This window comes from Myotis myotis, unplaced genomic scaffold (genome assembly GCF_014108235.1).
Source record: "Myotis myotis isolate mMyoMyo1 unplaced genomic scaffold, mMyoMyo1.p scaffold_m19_p_6, whole genome shotgun sequence".
Taxonomy (NCBI): Eukaryota; Metazoa; Chordata; class Mammalia; order Chiroptera; family Vespertilionidae; genus Myotis; species Myotis myotis.
The window spans coordinates 16300306-16326989 of NW_023416368.1; the positions used below are offsets into that span (position 1 = coordinate 16300306).

Here is a 26684-nt window from a genome sequence, read left to right on the forward strand (position 1 = left end):
TGAGCATCGGGAGTCAGTGTGGACTTTATGTGTGGAAAGGAGCTGGGAAATAAGGGGCTACTTCCAAGGGCAGCTTTGCCTGCCTGTCGGAGGTACAGAGCTCTCAGCCACCCTGAGCTAACAGAGACCTGAAGCCATTGTATGTGGTCTCCCATCCATAGCAGGGTAGGCTCATGTGATGCATGCAGTTAGGGTGAAAGGAAAAGTTGCAATCTGAGAATTAAGATGTGTCCCCATACCATCTGTTGGGGGCACAGCAAACAGTCCATTTTCTCTTTTTTCTTCCCTTTAGGCTGATACCATCATGCCTTCTTGGGTAGCCTTCCCCAGCCTCATACTACTTTGGGCAGGTAAGTGAGAGGTGGGCTGGGGTTGGCATGGGGGAGTGTAGGGTGTATGTGGGTGTGGGTGTGGGGGAGCAAGATGTATGTGCTTGGACTCTGTTGGCAGGTAATGGGTCAACTAGTGAGCAAAGAACCAGGCTGAAATCTTACTCCAAAGTAATTCCTTAAATGGTATGAATCACAAAACCTAAGGGTAAGTATAACATTTTGTTGTATGCTGCCATTTCTGTTTAAGAAAGAGGGGGTGGGTAGGTAGTCAGGAATACATGGACTTTTCACATTTTTGTAAGAAAGAGTACCAGCGTTTTCATGGTGTAGGAGGAAATGGAAAGAAAACTTGGGGATAGAATGGAAAAGAGACCAGTCTTTTATTTTGTAAATTTTTGTGTGTGTTTTTAATCAAATGCAAATATTTCTTTTAAAAATAAGATATATCCTGGCTAGTGTGGCTCCTTTGGTTGGGCATCTCCCCAGGCACCAAAAGGTCTCTGGTTCAATTCCAAGTCAGGGCACATGCCCAGGTTTCTGGCTGGATCCCAGGTAGGGGGCATGTAGGAACAGTCTATCAATGTCTCACTCTCACATCAATGTCTCTCTTTCTCTCTCTCTCTCTCCCTTATTTTCTCTCTAAAAATCAATAAAAAATCTTTAAAAAAGTAAAGATAATATATAGGGTGTCCCAAAATATTTATACAGACACTTTATTTTTTTTTATACAGACACTTTATTTTTTTTTTATTTTTTTATTTTTTTTTTTATACAGACACTTTAATAGCCAATAGCTGACTTTTGAAAATGAAATGTATTGAAATAAATACTGTCTTTATAATTATTCAAATTGTGTGTATACTTTTTTGGGATACCCTATACTTTAATTCAAAACATTCTATGAGATAGAGAAAATGTTAGGAATAGACACAACCTAAATTTAAAAATAATAATCACCAGATGTGATGTGATTATGGGGAAAAGTTCATTTAAATTATACTTCCATACTAAATTTTTATGTTAGCATGCTGTATTTGTAATCTACAAATGATGTTAGGCATAATCAAATATTATAAAAATCCAGTGAAAAGACTCCTATTTTATGTAACTATCAGCATTTTATTCCCAGAGCATTTTGAAACTCACAGTCTAAATCTAGCTGATTAGTTGGGTTATGTAAAGTACAGCATAGGAAATACAGTCAATAATCTTATAAAATAAAAGCCCAGCAACTGAACTGCAGAACAAGGAGAATGACCAATAGATCTGTCGCTATGATGTGCACTGCCCCCCAGCGGGCAGATGCTCAACACAGGGGCTGCTCCCCTGGTGGTCACTGTGCTCCCATAGTGGGAGCACCACTCAGCTTACTGGGATGAGTGGCGCTCCTACAGTGGGCTGATCCCCACAGGCCATGCCCCCGCCACCAGTGCATGAATCTTGTGCACCAGGCTCCTAGTATTTTTATAACTATGAATGGTGTGAAATGGGTACTACACTTATTGGGTGATCACTTCACAAGTTATATAAATGTCTAATCACTATTTTGTACACTTGCAACTAATACAATACTGTATATCAATTATAACTTAAAAATAAAAAAATAAGATTAATTAGTACATCTCAGATTTCATTTAAGGACCAACTTGACTACATTTGACAATATAGGGTTTAAAAATATGTATATTTTTATTGATTTCAGAGAGAGGAAGGGAGTGGGAGAGAGAGATAGAAACATTAATGATTAGAGAAAATCATTGATAGGATGCCTACTTCACGCCCCCTACTGGGGATTGAGCCTGCATTCCTGCATGTGCCCTGACTTGAAATTGGCCCTTGACCTCCTGGTTCATAGACTGATGTTCAACCACTGAGCCACACCTGGCGGGCAACAATATGGGGTTTTAATGCCACTAGCACTGGAGAGAGTTTTTGTTTTTAAGTGGCTTAATTTAGCACTTGATTGAATGTTCCCCAGTTCTCTGGGTTCACCATGGGAAGTGGGCCTCACTCAAGTGTCATGCTCATCTACTCATGAGAATGATTTCTACTTGGATTTTTTTGGACCTTCCTCAAGAGCACGATCAGCCTTGGCTCTTCTGGAACCATTAGAAACCTATTTTCTAAGAATCGATACCTGAAAGTTTATTAGACTTCTGCCTATAAGGCAACAAGTTCATGAGACTTCTGCCATAGGCAACAATACTTTATTTATTATTTTTATATTTAAATTTTTGATTAGAAACATAGATTTGTTGTTCTACTTACTTATGCATTCATTGGTTGATTCTCGTGTGTGCCATAACTGGCGATGAAACCCACAACCTTGGCGTATTGGGATGATATTCTAATCTCTTGAGCTACTGGCCAGGGCCCAACAATACTTTATTTATTTATTTATTTATTTAAAATATATCTTTTCATCAGTCTGGGTTTTGGGCTCGATGCCCAGTACTGATAGAGTGTCATTTGTTTCAACATTTTGGAGAGAAATTTGATAAAAATATTTCTGCTCTTTGTCCTGATAATTTCTATTTTAGAAGTTTATCCTATTGGGAAACAATCCTAAATAAAGAAATAAGTTTAGCCCTAGCTGGTTTTGCTCAGTGGATAGAGCATCAGCACATGGACTGAAAGGTCCCAGAATCAATTCTGGTCAAGGGCATGTACCTCGGGTGCAGGCTCGATCCCAGCCCTGATCAGATCTCCTGCAGGAGGCAGCCAGTCAATGTGTGTCTCTCACATTGATCTTTCTCTCTCTTTGTCTCTCCCCATTCCTTCCACTCTCTCTAAATATCAATGGAAAAATATCCTCAGGCGAGGATTAACAAAAAAAGAAAAAAAAGAAATAAGATTGAATTATATGTTATTTACAACTATCAAAATGCTGATGAAGATGTAAACAGTAAAACATAAAAACATTTTTATATTTAAGATTAAAGTCACATGATTACAAATGAAATAAACCATATCAAGAGAAGTAAGTGGACATAAATGTAAAATTCAAATATTGAGGCCTCACACGCGGTTTTGTTTTTATTGGCAGATGTTGTTGTTTCTCAGACACGCGTGACTGGAGTGGCGGGACAGTCTGTCACGCTACCGTGTACCTACTCAACAGCTGATGAAATCGCACCCATGTGCTGGGGCCGAGGGCCTTGCCCTTTATCCAAATGCTCAAATACACTTGTATCGACTGATGGCTACCGTATCACCTTTGAGAAGAACAAACGTTATAGGATGAATGGAATCATTCCCAGAGGGGATTTGTCTCTAACCATACAGAATGCAGCCCTGTCTGACACTGGCACCTATTGTTGCCGTATTGAGTTCACAGGGTTGTTTAATGATTATAAAGGGCATATATTTTTGGAGATGAAGCCAGGTGAGTTTGTCTTCCTGTGATCACTTCATGTGCATGAACTGAGATGTTTACTGTTTGGTGGTGGTATTCTCTTCCTTTAAGAAAGAAAGAGGAGGTTCCTCAATCCTGTTTTTTAATAACTTTGGGGAAATAAAATTACTTGTGTAGAATGAAGTGTTAAAAGAATCTAGAGTCAAGAGCATAGGCTAGAGGGCCTTCCCAGTCTGCAGTGCTTCAAAAATGCTGGTTAGTTCATGAAGAGGCATTCACAGCTCCATAGGGACATGAGGTGAACATTTTTCTCAAACGGAATTTATTCAATGTAAACAACTGTACTTTTTCTCTGAGATGATGTCATTGAAAATTTATAAAATGACCTTTCTTAACATTTTAAACCTACAAGGGAGATTTTCAAATGTATAAAGTAGACAATATTGTATAAGATATTGTCAACTAGATACATTACTAACTTTGACATTTACCAACTCAATCTTGTTGCATATACATTGCATAAGCATATATAGTCCCACCTCCACACTCTGCCCTACCTTCTTCTTCTTTATTGTTCCTTATGCTCCTTTAATCAGATTTTTTTTGCATGCTTGCTTTTCCCCTCTATATTAGGTTTTTAAATGAAGGGAAAGAATTAGACTGTATACTTCTTTTTTATTTATTTATTTAATTTTGTTTTATTTCTTAAAGTATTACAAAGGGTATTACACATGTCTCCTTCCCTCCCACCCCCCTTGACGTTCCCCCGGCCTCCCCCACCACCCAGTGTCTTGTGTTCATTGATTATTCTTATATGCATGCATACAAGTCCTTTGGTTAATCTCCTACCCCCGCCCTGAACCCTCCCCAGGCTTCCCACTGTAGTTTGACAGTCTGCTCAGTGCTGCTCTGCCTCTGTATCCATTTTTGTTCATCAGTCTATAATGGTCCTTATTATCCATAAATGAGTGAGATCATGTGGTATTTTTCTCGGCTTCCCAGGGGCCGTCTCAGTCTCACAGGGGCCGTCCTAGCCTCACAGGGGCCGTCCCAGCCTCACCGGGGCTGTCTCAGCCTCACCGGGGCCGTCGCAACCTCACTGGGGCCGTTGCAACCTTACTGGGGCCGTCGCAACCTCACTGGGGCCGTTGCAACCTCACCGGGGCTGTCTCAACCTCACCGGGGCTGTCTCAACCGGGGCTGTCTCAACCCCACCGGGGCTGTTTCAACCCCACTGGGGCTTTCTCAACCTCACTGGGGCCGTCTCAACCTCACTGGGGTCGTTTCAACCTCACCGGGGCTGTTTCAACCTCTCAGGGACCATTTCAACCTCACTGGGGCCATTGCAACCTCACCGGGGCCATCTCAACCTCACTGGGGCCGTTTCAACCTCTCAGGGGCCGTTTCAACCTCACCGGGGCTGTCTCAGCCTCATGGGGGCCGTCTCAGCCTCACGGGGGCTGCCTTAGCAACACGAAGTTTGGCATTCTGTCTTTTGTTGGGCGGCTCCTTGCTGGACAAAATCTCCAGGCGTTCTTGGTGGCTGAATATCTGGTATGCTTGCTTGGATTTCGTTTTCTACTAAGTGCACAGACTGCTTGTCTGCTGTCTCCCAGCGTCCCATGTGAGACTGGATCTGGTGGACCTGTTTGTGCATTTGCTGGGTCCGGCTCCGGCTTCCTCCGAACCTGATTCTGCTTCTTGAGTGTGTCCCTTATGTATGTGAGGAGCTGAAATCTGCAGTTTGTTGGGTTGGGCTGCAAAAGCGCAGGTGGTTCCTTTTGTGCCACTGGCACAGCTTGGGCGGGGATGTAAATTGAGTAGGGCGGGGTCTCCAGGAATCACCAGGGCAGAGCAAGGGGCAATGGTGCCTCCACGACTCCTCGTCTCTCCACGACTCCATGTCTCCGCATCCCCGAGTGCTGGTGAGCAGCTCCACGAGACAGCCATCCTCGCTCTCCAGCCCGTTGCAAGGCCGTCCTGCCTCTCCATGTAGGGGTCTGTGACCTCAGAATCCTGCCCCAAACAAGCTCAGTGGATTCGGGAGTTTGTAGCCCCTTCCGATTGAAAAAAAACCGCGCATCCAGTTGCAGCCCGCCTGGCGCGCGACTCCGTACCTCTGGTCTTGGCGCCTCTGCACAACCTACTCAGTCTCAATGCTCTTCTTTCTTTCCTTCCAGTTGTAGAGCTTCCACTGGGCCAGCTTTCCCATGGTTCTGAATGATAGCTGTTTGTCTTATAGTTGGTAGTCTCGATGTTGTTGTGGGAGGCAGCACGCACAGGTCTGTACCTTACGCCGTCATCTTGGTTCTCCTTCTAGACTGTATACTTATTAAAGGCTTCTGACTACAGCTTAGATCAGGTTCAGCCAACATTATAGCCCACGACCAGGTCACATTCAAAACAGGCCCACTGACTGTTTTATAGATAAGCTTTATTGGAACAGCTATCCCAATCCTTGTACTGTCTGGACTGTGTCTGCATTCACACTGACAGAGCTGAGCACTGAGACCATAGGGCCCCCAAAGCCTAACACATTTACTGTCTGGCCCTTTACAGGAAGTTTGCTGACCTCTGCTTAAGACTAATGCCTTGCATGTAATAGATACCAATATTTGTTGAAAAAGACTTCAGCCTGCTCCAGGCACAGATGGGCTTAATTCTGTATTAAACTGATTCTCTAAAAAGAAAAACATTCAAACCAATTGTCTACTCTGCAGTGGTTCTCAACCTGTGGGTTGTGACCCCTTTGGCGGTCGAACAACCCTTTCACATGGGTTGCCTAAGACCATCCTTCATATCAGATATTTACATTACGATTCATAACTAACAACATTACATTTATGAAGTAGCAACGAAAATAATTTTATGGTTGTGTCACAAAATGAGGAACTGTATTTAAAGGGCCAGAAGGTTGAGAACCACTGCTCTAGGGGTTTCTTTTATAGTTAGTAGAGTTGAGTTTGAAGGAAGCTTCTTGTAAAAAAAAAAAAAAATGGTGCTTGGTGAATGTACACATTCTTGAATCAGGCCTTCAATGATCTGCATTTTTGCCAGGCACTGGGTTTGGGCTTAAGTCTAGTGACAGCACTCTCTGGGTAGCTCTGAGACGTACCGTGAGTGGTTTTGAATCCAACACCCTATCTGACCCTGGAAAGAGACAAAGTTACTACCTGTGGTCTAGTCCACCTTCCAGCCAATAGATAAAGTGTCTGTGTGATCTTATCTATGCTAGTGGGTGTGAGTTAGTCCTCATTTAGGGTGCAGGTCTCTTCGGAGGGTATCCTCAAGACTGAAATGAATGCTATGCATTAATTAATAGAGTTTTAACTTTCTGGGCCCAGAAACTATTTATTAATTTAGTCATTCACCACTGAGAGGACAAAGACAGGTCCAGGCTCTAGACATTTTCCCCACCTCCGCGATATTGACGAAGATACGTAAATCTGATATGCGTGGTTGGTCTTCTCAGAGTGCTTCAGTGTTAACCCTGGGTATCCTTTATCCCCTCTGAACGTCCTCATATACATTCTTGCAATACAGCTATCTCTGTTTTCTTTGGCTTGTCCTCAAGCCCTCCCCTGTAAGGATCTCATTAACCAAGGATAGGAGGTCATAGTTCAGGGCAAATTAGTGCCCAGTTTTGCTTGGGGACAGTCTCTCATTGGTTATTTTGATGTAAAGGCCCAGCACAAAGCTCTTGTTCCCTGTTGCTTGATTAACCCTTGCTTTCATGTTGATTTCTAGCTCCAACCACTGTTCCAACACCACCTAAGGTCTTCAGCTCTGCTCCTACAACTCCAGGGACCACGAAGAACCTCAAGACAGGTAAAGCCATTTGTTTCTGAGGCCAGAGGCCTTTTAGGAAAAGGGTGGAAACCACCCAGGGCATGTGTTAAAACGTACAATTCAGGGTAAGGGTTCTTAGGTGGCCCCAAGCGAGGGTTTCATAGCGTCTGTGAACTCCAGTCTCATAGCCAGATTTTGTAACTATAAGTATTTTCAGAATAGGAGGACTCACTTTTTTTCCCTAAAATCTTTATTGTTGAAAGTATTACAGATATTCCCTTGTGTTCCCCCATTGACCCCTTCCAGCCTGCATCCACTCCCCTCCCCACCCTATGCCTTTATGACACTATTGTCTGTGTCCATGGGTTATGCTTATATACATAGAAGTTCTTTAGTTGATCTCTTTGCATCCACCCACTCACTCCCATCTTCCTTCTGAGAATTGCCAGTCGGTCCCATGCTTTTAGGCTCATTGATTTTTCTGATCAGATTTTCTTTCTTTCTTTCTTTTTTTTTTTTTAAAATATATTTTATTGATTTTTTACAGAAAGGAAGGGAGAGAGATAGAGAGTTAGAAACATCGATGAGAGAGAAACATCGATCAGCTGCCTCCTGCACATCTCCTACTGGAGATGTACCGCAACCCAGGTACATGCCCTTGACCGGAATCGAACCTGGGACCTTTCAGTCCGCAGGCCGACACTCTACCCACTGAGCCAAACTGGTTTCAGCTTTCTGATCAGATTTTCAAAAGCATTCATTATTAGCCCAAACCCCCAGATCACTGATCTTTGATATCTAATGAGGATGGTGTGGATTTTGCCCAATGAGCACAGGCTTAAGAGGAAAATACAGAAAATTACAGAGAAAAATAGTCAAGTTAATGGCATTCTGTTCTCCCAAGGAGTTCTGAATAGGGATCCTTTACTTCACTCTGAAGTGAGACCCTGTACCTGAGAATAAGATTGTAGTGAAGTTAATATTCACTCTGTCTCCTATGTCAGCAACCATGCTAAGTACTTTGCAAATATTATATCACTGAATTCTTATGACAACCCTATGCGTTGTAGGTGTGATTCAGTCTCATTTTATAGGGTGCTGTCAAGTAGATACAGCACCAGCTTTAACTATTATCTTTTCAATGTTATTGCATATAGATTGTGTTCACGTTTGAGTAGACAAATTCATTAGAAACACTGGTTAGTTTTTCTCCTATTTATTGTTCCTTATGTTTCTTTAAAAACTTTTTTTGCATGCTTGCTTTCTCCTCCATTTTATATTTAAAATTGGATTTTTTCTTTCTAAAAGCCTCTTACTATACCTTTGACCAGGGTTAGCATATAGTCCAGGGCCAGATTAGATTCAAATTAGGCCCACTAACTGCTTTATAAATAAAGTTTTGTTGGAACAGTCATATCCAATTATTTTTCCGCAGAAACCTTCACACTGATATAGTTGAGCAACTGCCTCTGAAATCATCCAGCCACCATACTCTAATCCAGGGGAGGGCAAACTTTTTGACTCGAGGGCCACAATGGGTTCTTAAACTGGACCGGAGGGCCGGAACAAAAGCATGGATGGAGTGTTTGTGTGAACTAATATAAATTCAAAGTAAACATCATTACATAAAAGGGTACGGTCTTTTTTTTTTTTTTTTTTTTTTTTTTTAGTTTTATTCATTTCAAACGAGCTGGATCCGGCCCACGGGCCGTAGTTTGCCCACGGCTACTGGCCATTTACAAAACTTTGCTGACCTCTTCTTTAGATTAATGGCTTCCATGCAATAGACACAAATATTTGTTGAAAAACAGTTTTCCCTCTTCAAGGCAATAATTGGCTCAATTCCAAATTAAACTGGATTTCTCCAAGGAAGAGCTTTCAAGTCAATGGACTCCTATACAATGGACTCCTCTTTTATACTCAGTAGAGTTAGATTTAAAATATCTTCTTGTAGCCAGGCTGGTGTCACTCAGTGTTTGAGCATTGACCTATGAACCAGGAGGTCATGGTATGATTAGGGTAAGGGCACATGCCCAGGTTATGGGCTTGATCCCCAGTGTGAGGCTTGCAGGAGGCAGCCAATCACAGATTCTCTCTCATCATTGATGTTTCTATCCCTCTCTTCCTCTCCCTTAGTCTCTGAAATCAATAAAAAATATGTTTTCTTAAAATGAAAGCTTATTGTAAAAGAAAAATAAGGTGCTTGGTGAGGAAAAGGGCCACATTCTTGAATCAGGCCTTCATTGATCTGCTTCTGAGTCATGCCTTGTGTTTAGGCTTAATTCTAGCTTCAGCTCTCTCCCTGGAGTTGGAGACCTTCAGTAAGTGAGTTGCAAAGTGTCAAAGTTATTACCTGTGGTCTAGTTCACCTTCATCCAAATGTATGTTGTACAAATCCTTCCTGTGATCCTGCATCTGCTAGTGGGGGTGTGTTAATCCTCTCCTCCACCCCCTCCACACACACACACTGGAGAGGGTACCCTCAGGACTGACTGAATTTAATGCTACTTATTTGGTACACATTTTTGGTACACATTTTGCTGTTTAAGTAAGTCTTAGTCATTCACCACTCAGAAGACTAAGACAGATCCAGGCTCTAGATATTTTCTGTACCTCGCAGGTGTTTATGAAGATACATATATCTGATATGCATGGATGATCTTTTCACAGTACTTCAGCTTTAATTTTGGATAGCCCTTTTCACCTCTGAATGTCCTGGAGTGTATACATTTCAATGCATGTTTTCCTTTGGCCAGACAGTTTTCAGATTTTAATCGAGAAAGGATAAGAACTCTGAGTTCAGGAGAGGTTGGTGCCCAGTTATACCTGGGGACAGACAGACTCTCATTGGTTGAGTTGACATATAGGCCCAGCACAAAGCTCTTGTTCCCTGCTACTTGATTAATCCTTGCTTTCATGTTGATTTCTAGCTCCACCTAAGGTCACCAGTGTTCCAACACCACCTAAGGTCTTCACCTCTGCTCCTACAACTCCAGCACCAACACTGAACCTTAAGACAGGTAAACTGATGTGTTTCTGAGGCTAGATGAGTGGATGAAGACCACCAGAATATATGTTAAGGCAGAGTTGCCATCTATGCTAAAGGTTTTTCCCTGGGTTCCATAGGGCCTTGTGTGATCTGTGAAACCTTGTCCCATATTACATGCATCTAATAGGTATCTTCAGAGTGAGGGGACCCAATTTTTTAAAAATTGGATGCTCAAAGGGTTTCATCATTAGCCAGACAACCCAGACCTATGATATTGGACAACTAATGGTATGTATTTTGTCCAGTTGGCACTGGTTTATGAGTAAAATCTAGGTTATTCCAGAGAAGAAGGGAAATGAGTGGAATTCCCTTAGTCTTCTCTGAAGTTGGACCCTTTATACTAGGATAACAAGCCCACCACTAGTTTTACCTGTAATATTTTATTGAAAGAACCATTTCTAATCATTGTACCATCAGGTAGGTCTTTGGCTGCTCTCACAATGTCAGAGTTGAACAACAGCCACTCACTCAGACTATAGCTGCCAAACCCTAATACTTCCATCTGGCCATTTACAGAAGGTTTGATGACCTGTGCTTTAGACTAATGCCTTGCATATAATAAACACTGACAAATATTTGTTGATTTATGTTTATTGCACATCATAGCAAACATTGGCTTGATTCCAAATTCAACTGTATCTCTCCAAAGAAGAGCTTTTAAACCATTGGCCTCCTGTGCAAAGGTTCTCTTTCTTCTAGTTATTCAAGTTGAGATTCAAGGAAGCTTCTAGTGGGATACAAAGGTGCCTGGTGAGGAAAAAGTACACATTGTAGATCAGGCAGTCATTGATGGCCTTTTGTGCCAGGCACTGTGTTTGTGCTTAATTCCACTGCCATCTCTCTCTCTGGGTATCTCTGAGACCTTCTGTAACTGCTTTGAAATTCTAAATCTTCTTTGTCATGGAAAGAGCCCAAGTTATTACCTTTTCATCTCTTAGTTGGGAAGGAATCATTGGTGGTCTTATTCACCTTTCAACCAAGTGTATAATGTATAAATGGTCTGTGTGATCTAGCATATACTTGTGGTGTGAGTTAATTTAGGGTGCAGGACTCCTCGGAGAGTATCGTCAGGACTGAATGAAATGAATGAAATTTATTGGGTAAACATTCTGGGCCTGGAACTACTGTTTAAATATTAGTCATGCACCACAGAGAGGACAAAGTCAGTTCCTGGCCCTGGACATTTTCCCCACCTCACCAATGTGTAGAAGGATATGTAAATCTGATATGCATGGCTGGTGTCTTCAAAGTGCTTCCGTGCATAATCCGAGCAACCTTTTTCACATCTGAAGCTCCTGGAATCTATACTTTCAATGTAGCTGTTTCTTTTTTGGAGGCTGGTCCTCGATCCCAGCCCGGTCAGATTCTAGTAGACTAAGGACAAGGACTCTGAGCTCAGGGGAGATTAGTGCCCAATTCTGCAGAGGACAGTCTCTCATTGGATGTGTGTGTGTGGGCCCAGCACAAAGCTCATTCTCTGCTGCTTGATTAATCCTTGCTTTCATGTTGATTTCTAGCTCCAACTAATGTCACCATGGGCCCAACATAACCTATGGTCTCTTCCACAGAGGTAGCAGGAGGGCCACAGAAATTCAAGACGGGTAAACTGATGTGTTTTCTAGTCCTAGGCCCTCTAGTGAGAGGATGTAGACTGCTGAGGGCATGTGCTAAGGCAGAGTTGCAATCTAGGGTATGAATTCTTCTTGGTTTGTAAACATGGACTTCACAGTATCTTTGAATCTGTGTTCCATATATATGCTTTTTTTTTTTTTTACCTATAAGTACTTTTAGAGTGAAGGAATCTTTTTTATTATTATTATTTTTTAACCAATGAGATTCTCAAAGGGATTTTTTATTATGCCCAAAACTAAGACATCTTGGACATCTAATGCAGATGGTGAGGACTTGGCCTCGTGGAGCACAGGTTTATGAGGAAAGTCTAGGTTATTCCAGGAAGAGGGAAAAGCTAATGAGAGTCTGTCCTCATGTCCCAGACATTTTCTCCACCTCATGCATGTTTTTGAAGATACATACATCTGATATGCATGGTCTTCAGAGTGCTTCAGTGTAAATTACAGGTTTCCTTTTCACCTGTGAAACCCCTGGGAAATACACTTTCTCATACAGCTGATTTCTTTTTTCCAGTGTGACTTCAAGCCCTCCCCTGTCAGAGTCTATTTGAGCAAGGACAGGAACTCTGAGCTCGGGAGATTTGTGCCCAGGTCTACAGGGGAACCCAGTGCCTCACTGGCTTTGTTGATGTTCATGCCCAGCACAAAGCCCTTGTTTTTTCTGCTGGATTTATACTTGCTATCATGTGGATTTCTAGCTGCACCTGAGCTCACCAGGGTCCCAAGATCACCTGGGGTCTCCACCTCTGCTACAGCACCAGTTCACCTACAGAACATCCTGAGAAAGAATGTGATATGTTTTTGAGCCCAGAGGCCTTCCAATGAGAGGAGATAGACCACCCAGGGTATTATTATAAGGTGGAAGTATAATCTAGGATGAATGTTCTTCCCTGGGTTAGAAATTTAAGCTTCATAGTAGCTGACAATCCTCATTCCAGATTTGTTGTTTCCTTTGTAACTGTAAGTATTTTCAGTGAAGGGATCATAGTTTTTTTTTAAATCATATTCTCCAGGGGATTAATTATTAGCCCACAAGTCCCCAGACCATTTCTCTTTGACATCTAATGAGAATGGTATGGACTTGGCTCAGTTGAGCACAGGTCCACAGAAAGCTTGAAGTGGAGATCCTTTATCCACTGTGAAGTCAGAGCCTCATCTGGAAGGTAAGGCTTCATCAAGATGATCATTTCCTCTGTCTTCTGTGTGACAATATTCATTCTAAATTTTTTCCCTCCCAATTTACAAATTTTAATTTACTTATGATGTGAAGTTATAGTTGACGTACAATATATTACTTATAGGTGTACAACCCCATGATTAGATGTTTATATAAGTCACAAAGTGATCGCCCTGATAAATTGAGAATCCATGTGACACCACATATAGTTATGACAATATTACTGACTATATTCCCTGTGCTGTAGTTTACATCCCTATGACTATTGTTGAAACTACCAATTTGTACTTTGAAATCCCTTGATCTTTTTCACCCATGCCCCTAATACATTTCCCATCTGCTAAATTCTTTACAAGTAGTATATTACTTGATTCTTATGCCAGCCCTACCCATTATAGGTGTGATTCAATTCTGTTTTATATTTGTGTGAACCTAGGCACAGAGTCTAATTTCATTGTTGAAAGGCATATGGGTAGAAAGTGGTTGAGTCAGGATTCAGTCTCCTTTAGTTTGAATTTGGGACTGTGGGTATAACTACCGGATGGCGTTTCTACCATGAGGCCTGAAGTTATATTAGGATGAATTTGTCCTGCTCTGACATCTTCACTGAAAAAGCCCTTTATATAATACTCTGTCTTTTTATGTCACTCAGTGACAGTTTTGCTTCTAGCTTCTTTACTTTAGTATGCAGCATAAAAATTGAAAAAAATTGCTATTTATACTTATGACAAAGTATATATCTGATTTAAGAATTTCATGTATTTAAAATGTATGGCTTCTCTTTTCAATTCAGGCTACATGCTTCACACTTCAAGTTTCTGATAGTTGAGAGTTTAGTTGTAATACAAATGGAGAATAATTTGATGTATGGGTGGGGAAATAGCTTGGCCTTCTGAGGACAATTCAGGTTCAAACCTTCTATTTTTAAGATTAAAAAGATAACACTTAGTGAAGATTCTCAAAGCCTTTCACACTCCTTGACTCCTTGAGGTGATCTGGATTCTGAAGAGTAACAGAAATGCCTCAACCTCTTAGCCAGAGAAATCTGATGGAACATTGATTTTCCTTAACTCCCATTGAGCCTTGTGTGTATTTATCTGGTAACCAGGAGGGATCTGAAGCATTTGGGCGATGAGCTGAGTTTGGAGGAGAGGGCTTTAGGTTAGAACTCAGATTTTATAGTCATAAAAGTATATAAGAAAAATAGCTTTGTTCCAGGCAGCTGAACATACTAGAGAATCTGTTAACTTTCTTAATATTGATTTAGCTTCTTTATACTTAATTTGACATAGTGTGTGCCTGTAAAAGTGTGAGGATTAGTGGCTTGGTTTAGTGAACATACACAAGTTTTTTTTACTTCATTTAAAGCAGAGATTCAGAAAGATCTGTGTGACCTCCTGGGGAATATTAATTGATTATTAATTGAATTGAACCTTATGTTTATCCTGATCGTTTCCTAAGGAGTTGGAGTCTAGAGTTGAGCTTCACAGTACAGGAGGGAGGTGAGCACTGGAGCTAATTCAATGCAGAGACATTTACTTTTACAGCCACTTCCTGTCTGTCCTCAGTGCCTCCAGCACATGTTCGTTTCCTAAAATATGCATAAAATGGTTGGATGTAAGATTATAGGAGGAGGGGAGCAAAGAAAGATGCCCACAAGAAATCAAACTTGGGGAAGAGGTTAAGGTCAAGAGGCCGTTTGCACAGACCTAAGTTGGATAGACTGATCATCTGACTTTCTTGTACTGTCCTGTTCTTTGTTCCTAAAGAGAGCCACATCCTTTTATAGGGTTCAGTATTGGAGGAAAACTTGCAATGGGTTCAGAAGATAAGGAAGGGTGATATTGAAATGTGAAGATGGTGGTGGGAAATAGGAAACAAGAAGACTGATGAAAGGCAATAAGGAAAGCCCAGGTCTGCGAATTCTTGCCCAGCCAGCACCACTAATTTGCTCTAAGTTCTGTGGTGCTCTCTGGGGAGGGAATATGAAGAGTTTATAAGGAGGCAAGTGATGCGTGGCGGTGTGCTTGAGAATTCTTGGTGAAGCTTTTTGGTGAGAAATGGAAGATGAGTCAGATAACACAGGAAATCAGGCATTCAGAAGGAGTGAGCAGAATGCAACTGCAGAAGGAGCCGGGGTCACGGTCTACCAGGAACCTGGCTGAGGGTTGTGAATCATTACCAAGTTGAGAGATTGGGCAATGCAGTCACCTTGAAGAAACTTCAAGGAGTTAAATATTGTGAGGGTGTATCCCGTGCTGGTACATATATATGTCTCTCTGGAAAGATGTGTGGATGGATAATCATGAACTTAAATGTCAGAAAATCCAGATTGGGGTTCTTGTGAAAAATGGGACAACAGAATAGTGTTTTTCCCCAGGCCCTGTTCTATGAACATGAAATGTCATTTGTATGGATAAAAGCTTAATCGGGTGTCTTACATAAGATGCACTGTCATAGGCATTAAGCAGTTAGAGAGATCCTAAGAGTATGAAAAGTGTGAAATAATTCTGTCTATAGATGACTATCCAGACCATTATCTATATCAGATTTACTCCTGATAATAAAATACCTAGATAGAAGTGTAATGCCTCAATGTTATATTTGAATAAATTTATAAGAAAGAGTTGAAGGTAATTCCCAGTTTTAGGTTTGTTGCCTATTTTTGTTGGGACTGGAGATTTTTCTCTACAAATAGAACAGAGCTCTTGCATCCTTTTTATTTCAGAAACCACTTCATCTTCTCCACTGCAGACAACAGAAACCCCGCCTATCACACCACAGGAAACAAGTACGACCAGCTCATTGTTGAACTCTTCTTGTCCAACAGGTAACTTAATTTTATTTCCTGAAAACTTGCATTCAAGATTTGAAAATCATTGACATGTAGTTAAGAGCACATATTGTCACAGAGTGTCCACACTAGCCCCTCTAATCTGCTATGTGACTGAAACAAATGTCTTACCCTCTCTGAATCTGATTTCATCATTTCTAAATGGATGGAACATCACTGATCATGCAGAATCCTTGTGAGGATTAAATGAGATGAAGAGCTTAGGACATAGGTATAGGGGGATAAGTGATAAATACAATAGCAACTATGACTATTACTTAGGTGTCCAGAGTACATGCAGGTGGCACTTTTAACCTGGTTCCAAGAATGACCTCTGTACTCCTAAAATGATAGATAAAACCTTATATATAATGTAATTTTTGGCCCATAAAGAAGGAAAAAGTGGTCCATTTTCACAGGGTCCATGAAGGAATTGTTAAGAATCACACCTTACAGGATAGATTAATAAATGCTAGTAATCTGGTTTAATTCTTGCAATGCCTGCTGCATTTGGCCATAGATATATTTTTTGGCTACATTTTTTATTCACCATTTCATTTATAGTCAGGAAGCAATGCACATATATTTCATGTTACTAGCGAAAATTCCATATTTTTTATAATTCTAACTGGTTTTCTTTTTGTTGAGCAGATGGGAATAGCACTGTGACCCAGCCTTCAGATTGCGGTTGGCAATACAATGAAACTGTAAGCAAATTCCTTCTCATTTTATTAGCCATATGCACTTGTATGTCTCTCTGGAATCATGTTATATTCAGAGATTACTTCTGTAAGGCTATCCCGCAGATTAATTCTTTCAGGTTAAGAGACAAAGAAGAAAAGAATTTGTTTCTTAAATAGGGGTCCTTTGATTAATTGGTAAAGTTCATTTGGATACAGGTGGACCAGCTTGTTAGAGATGCCTGATAAGTGATGTTTTATTCACACACATGCACACAACACTCACACACTATAGACTTTCTCCTGGCCAAAAATTTGAACAAAAAAGAATGAATTAATTCAAGGAGACTGAGCTAACATACCACTCCCAGGAAGACTTCAGTTAACATTAAGGGGAAAACATGCTTTGAGTCACTGTGCTAGCATGGAGGCTGTTCCAAACAAAAATATTATGTAAGTGAAAATATGCTTGCTTTGACATATGCCCCCAAATATCCTTTTCCAACCTGAATGCCTTCCATATAGAAATTTTGAGTCCAACGCTGAGATTTTCTCTATCTGAATCTCCCTATAGGATGACTTATTTTTATTATTTTTAAAAATATATCGTTATTGATTTCAGAGACAAAGGGAGAGGGAGAGAAAGTTAGAAACATCAATGATGAGAGAGAATCATTGTTTGACTGCTTCCTGCATGCCCCACATGGGAATCAAGTCCACAAACTGGCCATGTGCCCTTCCTGGGAATCGAACCATGACCTCCTGGTTCATAGGTTGATACTCAAACACTGAGCCATGCCAGCTGGGCAGGATGAATTATTAGGTGTTAATGTCTCAAACAACTTTGTGATTTTGAAAGATGTTCTTCTACTTCTCCACAGTGATTTTGAAACAAGTATAAGGATCATCCCTAGTCTCAGGATGCTCATGGAAGCCTCTCCTTTGCAAATAAATTAGGCTAAATTATCAATAGAACCTTGTTCTTTTGACTCTCTGATAGAAACCACCTTCCTTTACATGTTTAAATAACTCTTGGAAGCAACTATCAAAAGAGTTTGAGGTCTGAGAACAATCCTCATCCAAATGGTGAGAAATGACAACCCAGCTGTAATAAAAGAAATTCAAGCTCAGGCAAAGTGGGATTATTTAGGGTCAAATGAGTTTATGTTGTATATCTTAGTGACAGTTAGAATACCACATAGGCATAACATGAAAAATGTTAACAACTTATATGCCTAGACTCTGATCTGATAGATGTGGGCTGAATTTGTATATACCTCCTAAATATCAGAACTGCCACAGTGGAAATGATTGCTATTTGGCCACACTTGTACTGAATTAAAAACACATACATTCTGAATGGTGAACCTGTTCTTGATCTCAGCTACTTGTAGGACAGTTTTGCTTAGCAGCAAGTAGAAGCAATTTGGATGCAAGTTCATAGCAAGTTGTAGCAGAATTATGGACTGTATGTGCCTTATTTCTGAGGATGTCAGCATGTCTGCTTGGTATCTTGAAAACATGCAACATGTATTTTGACCCAATAAGTAAACTTTTAGGACATATATTAAGGAGAAAATTGAACAAATACATGAAGTTATATGAGAAAAGATGTTCATTGCTGCTATTTATAATCATGAAAATGTTATAAAACAACCTCAATCCTCAACAGTAAGGGATCAAGTACTTTATTAAGCTCACCTACATATTGCTATTAAGAATGTATCTGTGTTAACTGACTGAACAATAATTCCAATAGAGTATCCTAGAAAAAACACACTTGGGCTTCTTCGGAGTTTGGCTGGCGGCTCTCAGTATTGCCAAAGGCCCCGACTCACCCTCTCTGTCTTGTTTCAGAGCCCTCACATTCTATGCACAGCTCTTCATCTACAGAGGCCTGAAAACACCCTGGGGTTCAGTGTTGTGTTTGGGAATTATTTTGCCAAGGCCTTTTGAACACTAGGGCCTTTTGAATACTAGTGTCCCAATGAAGCGCTAAATATTATTTCTGTAAGAATGAGTGTTTTTTTTTTAAAACAGTAATACCTTTCAGAAAAAAAATTTCAATTGATACTTTAGAGAGAGACACACAGAGAGAAATATCAATCTGTTGTTCCACTCATTTATACATTCATTGTTTGCTTCTTGTATGTGCCCTGACTGGGAACTGAACCCACAGCCTTGGTGTATCAGGACAATGCTCTAACCAACTGAGCTACCCAGCCAGGGCCAAAGACCCTATTAAATCAAATAGGCACAGAAACACAGGTTTGGAGAAGCTAAATAATTTGTTGAGGGTCCTACTGAGTAAGTGACTAGGTAAAAGAGTCAGGATGCAGACTCCAGAGATTAAACTTTCATGCAGCAAGCAGCTAAATCCTTCTCACTGATCTTCCACTTACTTTCTGTTACAGTATCTACCCTGTTGGATCTTTTTAGTATTAGAGCTAAGCTATGAAAAGGGGCCTGACATGATGCCTGGCATGTTTTAAACTTATTCTAGGAGGGGGATCCTTATGAACTGCACCAGGAGATTTAAGCAAAATTTGCATTTCCACCCAATTGCACATTTTAAGTTCATTGTTAATCAGGGCATGTCTGGGAGCAGCTGCTCTTAGGCCAGCTGTGGGCAAACTACGGCCCACGGGCCGGATCCGGCCAGTTTGAAATGAATAAAACTATTGGAAAAAAAGACCGTACCCTTTTATGTAATGATGTTTACTTTGAATTTATATTAGTTCACACAAACACTCCATCCATGCTTTTGTTCCGGCCCTTCGGTCCAGTTTAAGAACCCATTGTGGCCCTCCAGTCAAAAAGTTTGCCCACCCCTGTCTTAGGCCCATTTATAATGGCATAGATAGAATTTTGGATTTTATTTAAAAACATAAGGACTGTATCAAAGACCAAATTCAATAGTTGAGCACATTCAGATAGCATCAGATTCCATCACCAAGTGGACTTATATATGAACAAAAATTGTTTTCTTTAATTTAAGGGGTTATAGCTTATTGAATTTAAAAAAACAACAATATGGGTATTTACATATAATAAAGAGCACCCTTTGAACTGTATACTCTGAGCTTTGACAAACACATACAACCATAAAAATCTCACTCTAAGCATATATAAAATATTTCCACATCTCCAAATACATACTGAATTTTAGATTGAGAATTTCACCATGGTTACAACCTTAGGAGATCATTTGGTTTTGCCCCTCATGATCTAGAACAGCGGTTCTCAACCTGTGGGTCTCGATCCCTTTGGGGGTTGAACAACCCTTTCACGGGGTCGCATAAGACCATCGGAAAAACACATATATAATTACATATTGTTTTTGTTATTAATCACTAAACTTTATGTTTAATTTGTAACAATGAAATTGGGCGTCGCCACAACACGAGGAACTGTATTAAAGGGTCGTGGCATTAGGAAGGTTGAGAACCACTGATTTAGAAGACAAGAGCCAATAAAGATAAATGTGTCTGAGTATGTTATTTTAAGAAATGTTTTCTGCCCATAATTCTAACAAGATGCTTTTTCAATCTGCTTATATTTCCTTAGCACACGAGCTTGAAACAAAATACACCGAGGAACACCAGTAAGTTGTACCTTGGACTCTGCAGTGCTGCCATGATATTGCTCACCGTTTTGGCTGCCGTACTTACCAAAAGTAAGTCATTGACCATTGTGCCTGAGGGAACAAAGTGAGGGCTCTGGAACCAAACTACCTGGGCCCAAGGAGCTTCACCCACCATGTACTTTTGACGTCACATAACTTCCCTGTTTCATAACCTTGTTCCTTTTGTTTCTTAAAAATATTGGCCTGTAAAGAAAAACGGAAATTAAGTTCTCCACAGGAGAAATAAAACACTAAGAAATAAGAGTTTGTTGGGTGGAGCTGGGGTTTGGAAGGCAACAAACCACTGCACTAAGTCAGGTTTGTTCTCTCTTCTTCCTTCCTTGCCCTCAAGACCCCGTCTTTGCTCCTATGAAGGATAATATTGTTGAGAGTCTTACAGCACTCACTTAGCGGAAGAGGCAAATGAGACATTGGATGGGAAACAGATTTTAGGCAAGGCTAGACCAACGGGTTTCAAAAACTAGCCATGCCAGCCTCCATGAAAGAACCACAACCGTCCATTTTTAAAAATCCTATATAATAAAAGGGTAAAATGCAAAAAGACTGAATGGCAGAACAACCAAACAGCTAATCAAAGTGTAATATGCTAATGATATGTTTAGGCTGCTCAACCGCTCACTATGTCATGCACTGATCACCAGGGGGAAGATGTTCTGACTGGTAGGTTAGCTTGCTGCTGGGGTCTGGCTGATCAGGACTGAGCGAGATGGGCTGGACATGCCTTGGGGCCCATCCACCATCCCTCCCTGTGAGGTCCCTCAGCCTGGCCTACACCCTCTCACAATCCGGGACCCCTCTGGGGATGTCAGAGAGCCGATTTCAGCCCAATCCTGCAGGCCACTCCCCTTGGGAGGGCGCCAGATGCAGGGTTCATGGCTGGTGAGCACTGCTGTGGCAGCGTGAGCCTCTCCCTATCGGGACTGATTGGGTGCGAGCCTGCGGCAGGCATAGCAGGGCCAGGATGAGTGGGAGTGGTAAGTGGAAGTGGCAATTAGGAGCTGCAGGCAGCGTTGGACTGTGGGTTTTGGCCCGATCCCTGCAGGCAACCCAGAGGGGCCCCACCTGTGTACGAATTTGAGCACCGGGCCTCTAGTGAAATATAATCATTAATAACTATATTAAAATAAGTTTGGGCATGTGTGAATACACTAAACCATTAATAAACATGAGATAGTTAACACAGCGGGTCTCCTTTGGGTCCTACAGAGTCAAAAGGAGTTACCTGAAACTATAGGGAAAAGTGTAATCTGAGTTTTGTTTTCTTTTTTAAAAAACCATTCTTCTAGATTTAATTTTTTCAGCACTGTCTGTTCAGACTTTGTTCATTTTAGAGTCATTGCAACCCTGGTGGAGTGACTCGATTGGCTGGAGCATTGTTCTGTACACAAAAGGGCTTCAGTTTCAATTCCTGGTCAGGGCACATACATAGGTTTCAGGTTCTATTTCTGGTCAGGGCGTGTTCAGGAGGCCATCTATTGATTTTTCTCTCTCAAATCAAATTCTCTCTCTCTCTTTCTTTCTCTCTTTATCTTTAAATTGAGTAAGAAAATCCCAACATATCCTCAGGTAGGGACTTAAAAAACGAAGTTATAGCAGAAATAATGTACATGTTTTGGAAAGGTCTCATGAATTCTTTGGCTGACGTATTTTATTTTTTCTTTAACTCCTTCCCAATTTAGAATATTTATGTGGGAAAAGAACGGTGTTGCAAATAAGGTAAGCTTGAAAGGTTTGTGTCAATGGTTTTTGATGTTCCTACTCTAATAAAATAAAGAAAAAATCCTCTCTGTTCCTCTCCTCTTTCTCCTGAACTCTCCATTTTACACCCTGGATCCTAAAAATTCTAGTTCAACGAGTGCCTCCATCGCTGTCCACACCTTCCAGTGATATTTTTAGCTTTCTCTATTTCCCTGAAACTACTACAGAAACAGCACCCCAACCCTAAGCTCTCAGAGCAATAGAACTAAATCACAATAGTGTTTGATGAAATTACATTTGGATGAGTTGTTTGGTTTGTTCTTGATTTCATTCAGTGCTTTGTTTACTGAAAGCCTATTCTATTCCAAAGAGATGAACAAAACAGACACAACATAGAAGCAAGTCACCAGGGTCCTTTTACTGCCTCTAGGCAGATAGCATGGGGGATGTAGATGAGGGTAGTGGACTGTGTGAGTGAGCCTGATGGAGAAGGAGGCCACTGGCAAAGATCTAGAGCGGGGTGGGCAAACTTTTTGACTCGAGGGCCACAATGGGTTCTTAAACTGGACCGGAGGGATGGAACAAAAGCATGGATGGAGTGTTTGTGTGAACTAATATAAATTCAAAGTAAACATCATTACATAAAAGGGTACGGTCTTTTTTTCCAATTTTGTTTTGTTTTATTCATTTCAAACAGGCCGCGGGCAGTAGTTTGCCCATGGCTGATCTAGAGGAAGACAACTCCAGGCTGAAGCAGTCCCCCATCCCCTGTCATTCAACACCCAGCATGCTCTGCTGCTTTACATTGCATACCAGGCCTCATTGGCATTTGATGTATAATTTTTATAAATATAACTTATTGTCCAGTTAAAGTTTAAATCTCCTTTACTTTCATCCACGTTCTGTGGTCATTTAAACAAACAATGGTAATGATATGAAACCACTACATACCACCAATCCCAAGTAGCCTGCTTCTTTTAGCGCAGTTAGGGCTTTAAGCAAGGTCTTCCTTTGATTCACCAGCCATCCCTCTGAGGCTGCCATTCATTATTCCTAGTTCTGTTTGTTGGATATCAATCTTTCCTATGTCTTAGTTCCATGAGCCAATCCATAGACTTTGCCTTGCACAATAGCCAACACATTGTAAGTCCTCCATAAACGTTGGCTTCTATTATTGCAATCATTCCTGCATAGCAATAAACCTGCGACATAGGTACTGTTATTCTCACTTGGTAGACTGGAAAACAGGTTCATACCACACAGCCAGTAAAAGACTCAATGTAAGGTGTTTTGGAGTCCAGAACCCATATTATAGAAGATTTGACTACATGCTTCCAACAATGGAAGGAAAAATACTCCTTACAGGCAGAAAAGCATTATTTCTGTCCTTTCACTGTCAACTTTTTTTAAACATCCACCTCTTATCAGTTAATTATTAAAGGAAATATTTATTGTAAAATATTGTAAAATATTAAAAAGAAAGGGAAAAAAACCCAAAGAGAGCATTTATAATGACACCTTTGGGTCAGCTCTTTCACACTGACTCATTTTGAGCTGTTGACACCTAAATTGATTCTCACATGTATGCCTGGTTCCTTTAATGATCTGAGTTGAGTGAAGACTCTACATTTCATATCATTTCTGGGCAGGCTCAGGTAATAAAAACCATCACTGTGTACAAATCATAAATCAGCAGCTATATCAAAACTCTACACATACTATTTTATATTTTTGGTGTGTGAGTATGTTATGAAAGTCATCTAATTCATGGCTTTCCCATTCTGACCATAAAGACACAGTAGTATTTTTGACACCATGATCCAGTATATTATTTAGATGTAATCTGCTTTTCACTTACTCATGTTATTCTTTTTGTAGCAAAGAACCTCGGACCGGAACTTCCCAAAATGGAACTGCAGTGCACTACCAAGCACAGGAAAATATTTACTTTGAGAACAATCTTTACAACGTGCCTTAAGACCCAGCGGTTCTCCAAGGCTTGAGGCCCTTTGACTGCGGAAGGCAATGACCAGATCTCACCATGTCAGTCCTTTTAAGCTCCAGGATGATTTTTCTGTCAATATTTCATGGTGTTCCAACATGTCTGTGATGTTAGTGTCTTTAGCTCTCACTGCATAGTCAACCTCATTGGTAATTAGTCTTAATTTTTTATACTAAAATTGGCTCAATTTTTCTGGTCATAGCAGAGCCCTCTTCTAAATATGAACTGAACACTTTAGAATTGTATATTCTGTTTCAACCTTATGAATTTGTATCCATCAAGAATTCTCATTGGGTAGACATGAAATGAACCAATACCTTGGTCACTAAAACTGTCACAAAGAGGGGAATAGGACTTAAAATCAGCAAATTCGATTTGGAACTTAAATGAATTCACTTGGAAGCATTTCATGATTAACTCTTTTTTTTTTTTTTTTTAAATCTTGTAATCAAAACTTTACATTTCCTAAGTTCCCCCAAAGGTTTCAAATTATGGAGGCACACAGATTTTTATTTCCTTCATGGTGAAAAAAGTCAGTGTGGTTTCACCATTAGATCTGTTTGTTCATGGCTCTGAAAATAGGAGGTTTTAAGTGCTTTCCTTGGGGCCAAGCTGGGGCTTTTAAGAGAAGAAGCTAGGCTGGTGAGCGGAGCAAGTAAATAGGTGGAGAAAATCAATGGCCATGTGATTTAACACCTGTGTGCTACTTCTGCTACAGCTGTGCCACATATAGACAACCATCAGGGATTCTGAACTAACTTTTAGAGTGATGCAGTACAGAGATAAATAAAAGGGCAAAAGAAAGGGAGAGGTTAGGGCAAAAGGCCTCTGCCTTAGAAAAGTAAGTGCAAATCTAAGAGTGCTGTTTGAGAGTGTTACTAGTTTCAATTGGAATTCTAAATTGTCCCCAAACCACTTTGATTATTAAAATTATTTTAGAAGGATGAATTTTTTTATCACATCAATTCCAATCCTGTTCCTTTTCCACAAATGAATTAAATTTTTGGTTTTGCCAAGATAGTGAAACAACACAAAAAAGATAAGAATATTTTTAGCCACCAGAAACATTTTCTTTCTTCATATCAGAAACATTTCAACATGAATAGTTCACAAGGCTGGGTAGTAATTTCAATTTGAGTAAATTTTGAAATAATTCACACTTGAGGTTCAGTGCTACCCACACTATAGTGGCCTAGAAGGCCAGAGTGCTTGTTTTTGAAGGCAAAGTTTTGGCATGTAGCTATAAAACTCTAGAAGAATAATAGCACGTCTGAAAAAAAGGTTATATGGGCAAATAATATTGTTAAGCATTGTCTACTGGGTTTCCCAAATAGGGTGAGATTAATATGGCTTATCCATTTTTGTTCAAACTACAATGTTTTTCTTTTAAATTCAAGACAACATGCAGGAGGCAGCTGATGTGTGTTGTACATTGATGTTTCTCTCTTCTCCCTCTCTTTAAAAATCAATAAACTATTCTTATAAATAAATAAATAAGCAATCAAGCTCATGTGACTGCAGCAAAGTGAATGAGGAGGTTTGGAAAGAGATTAGCTGGAAACATGGGCACTTTCTCTCACAGGGGCTGGATGCAAAGGGCCCTATGAACACATCCGTTTGAGAAGGGTCCCACTCTTAGGAACAAAACACTTTTCATGTAAAGGGTTAAACATTCTATGCACCACCAAATTATACTTTCATTTGGTAACATGCTATCTGGAAGTAAAGAAATAATTTGTCTTTTGCTCTCCCCCTAATCAAAGGCTTTGGTCAGTTGGTTTTGGACAGCTTTGAGCAGTCTGGAAATACACATCCTCCCAAGACTATCTCTTCTTTGACTCTTGATTACATCAGTTTTTTTGAGAAAATAGAAAAAAGTCATGATTTCATCTAGAGAAAAGGTAATGGTAGCCATCAAAATGTAAGGTGGTGCCTTATTGGCTTTGACTACGAAATGTCAGTGTGGTGTATCTGGGACTTAGAATACCTGCGAATCTAATTGTAAAGGTCCCTTAGAGCAGCGGTTCTCAACCTGTGGGTTGCAACCCCTTTGGCGGCCAAACGACCCTTTCACAGGGGTCGCCTAAGACCATCCTGCATATCAGATATTTACATTACGATTCCTAACAGTAGCAACATTACAGTTATGAAGTAGCAACGAAAATAATTTTATGGTTGGGTCACAACATGAGGAATTGTATTTAAAGGGCCAGAAGGTTGAGAACCACTGCCTTAGGGCCTTTGGAGCTCTGACTTCAGTGTGTGGTGGCTATTGGTGTCTTTATCCAATGTCCCCTGAGCCTTTGTCACCCTAGCCTCCAGTGTACTAGTAATTTAAAAAACCAAGATCTGCTCTGCTGGTGTGGCTCACTGGTTGAACATTGACCTATGAACCAGGAGGTCATGGTTCTATTCCTGGTGAGGGCACAAGCCTGAGTTTGTGAGCTCGATCCCCGTTTGGGGCATGCAGGAGGCAGCTGGTCAATGATTCT

General features: G+C 40.6%; 1 protein-coding gene across 2 annotated transcripts in view; it reads left to right on the forward strand.

Annotated features, from left to right (window-relative positions):
• The window catches only part of HAVCR1 (hepatitis A virus cellular receptor 1), a 76019-nt gene extending 49871 nt beyond the window's left edge, over positions 1 to 26148 (forward strand). For both annotated transcript variants that reach the window (XM_036312847.1, XM_036312846.1), the window contains 9 exons: positions 293 to 350; positions 3379 to 3717; positions 7435 to 7515; positions 10407 to 10496; positions 16062 to 16163; positions 16818 to 16873; positions 20414 to 20522; positions 22172 to 22208; positions 24069 to 26148. In XM_036312847.1, the coding sequence (XP_036168740.1) occupies positions 305 to 350; positions 3379 to 3717; positions 7435 to 7515; positions 10407 to 10496; positions 16062 to 16163; positions 16818 to 16873; positions 20414 to 20522; positions 22172 to 22208; positions 24069 to 24168 (960 nt within the window). In that variant the 5' untranslated portion in view covers positions 293 to 304 and the 3' untranslated portion in view covers positions 24169 to 26148. The remainder of the gene's footprint in view (positions 1 to 292; positions 351 to 3378; positions 3718 to 7434; positions 7516 to 10406; positions 10497 to 16061; positions 16164 to 16817; positions 16874 to 20413; positions 20523 to 22171; positions 22209 to 24068) is intronic.
• Positions 26149 to 26684: the final 536 nt, after the last annotated feature.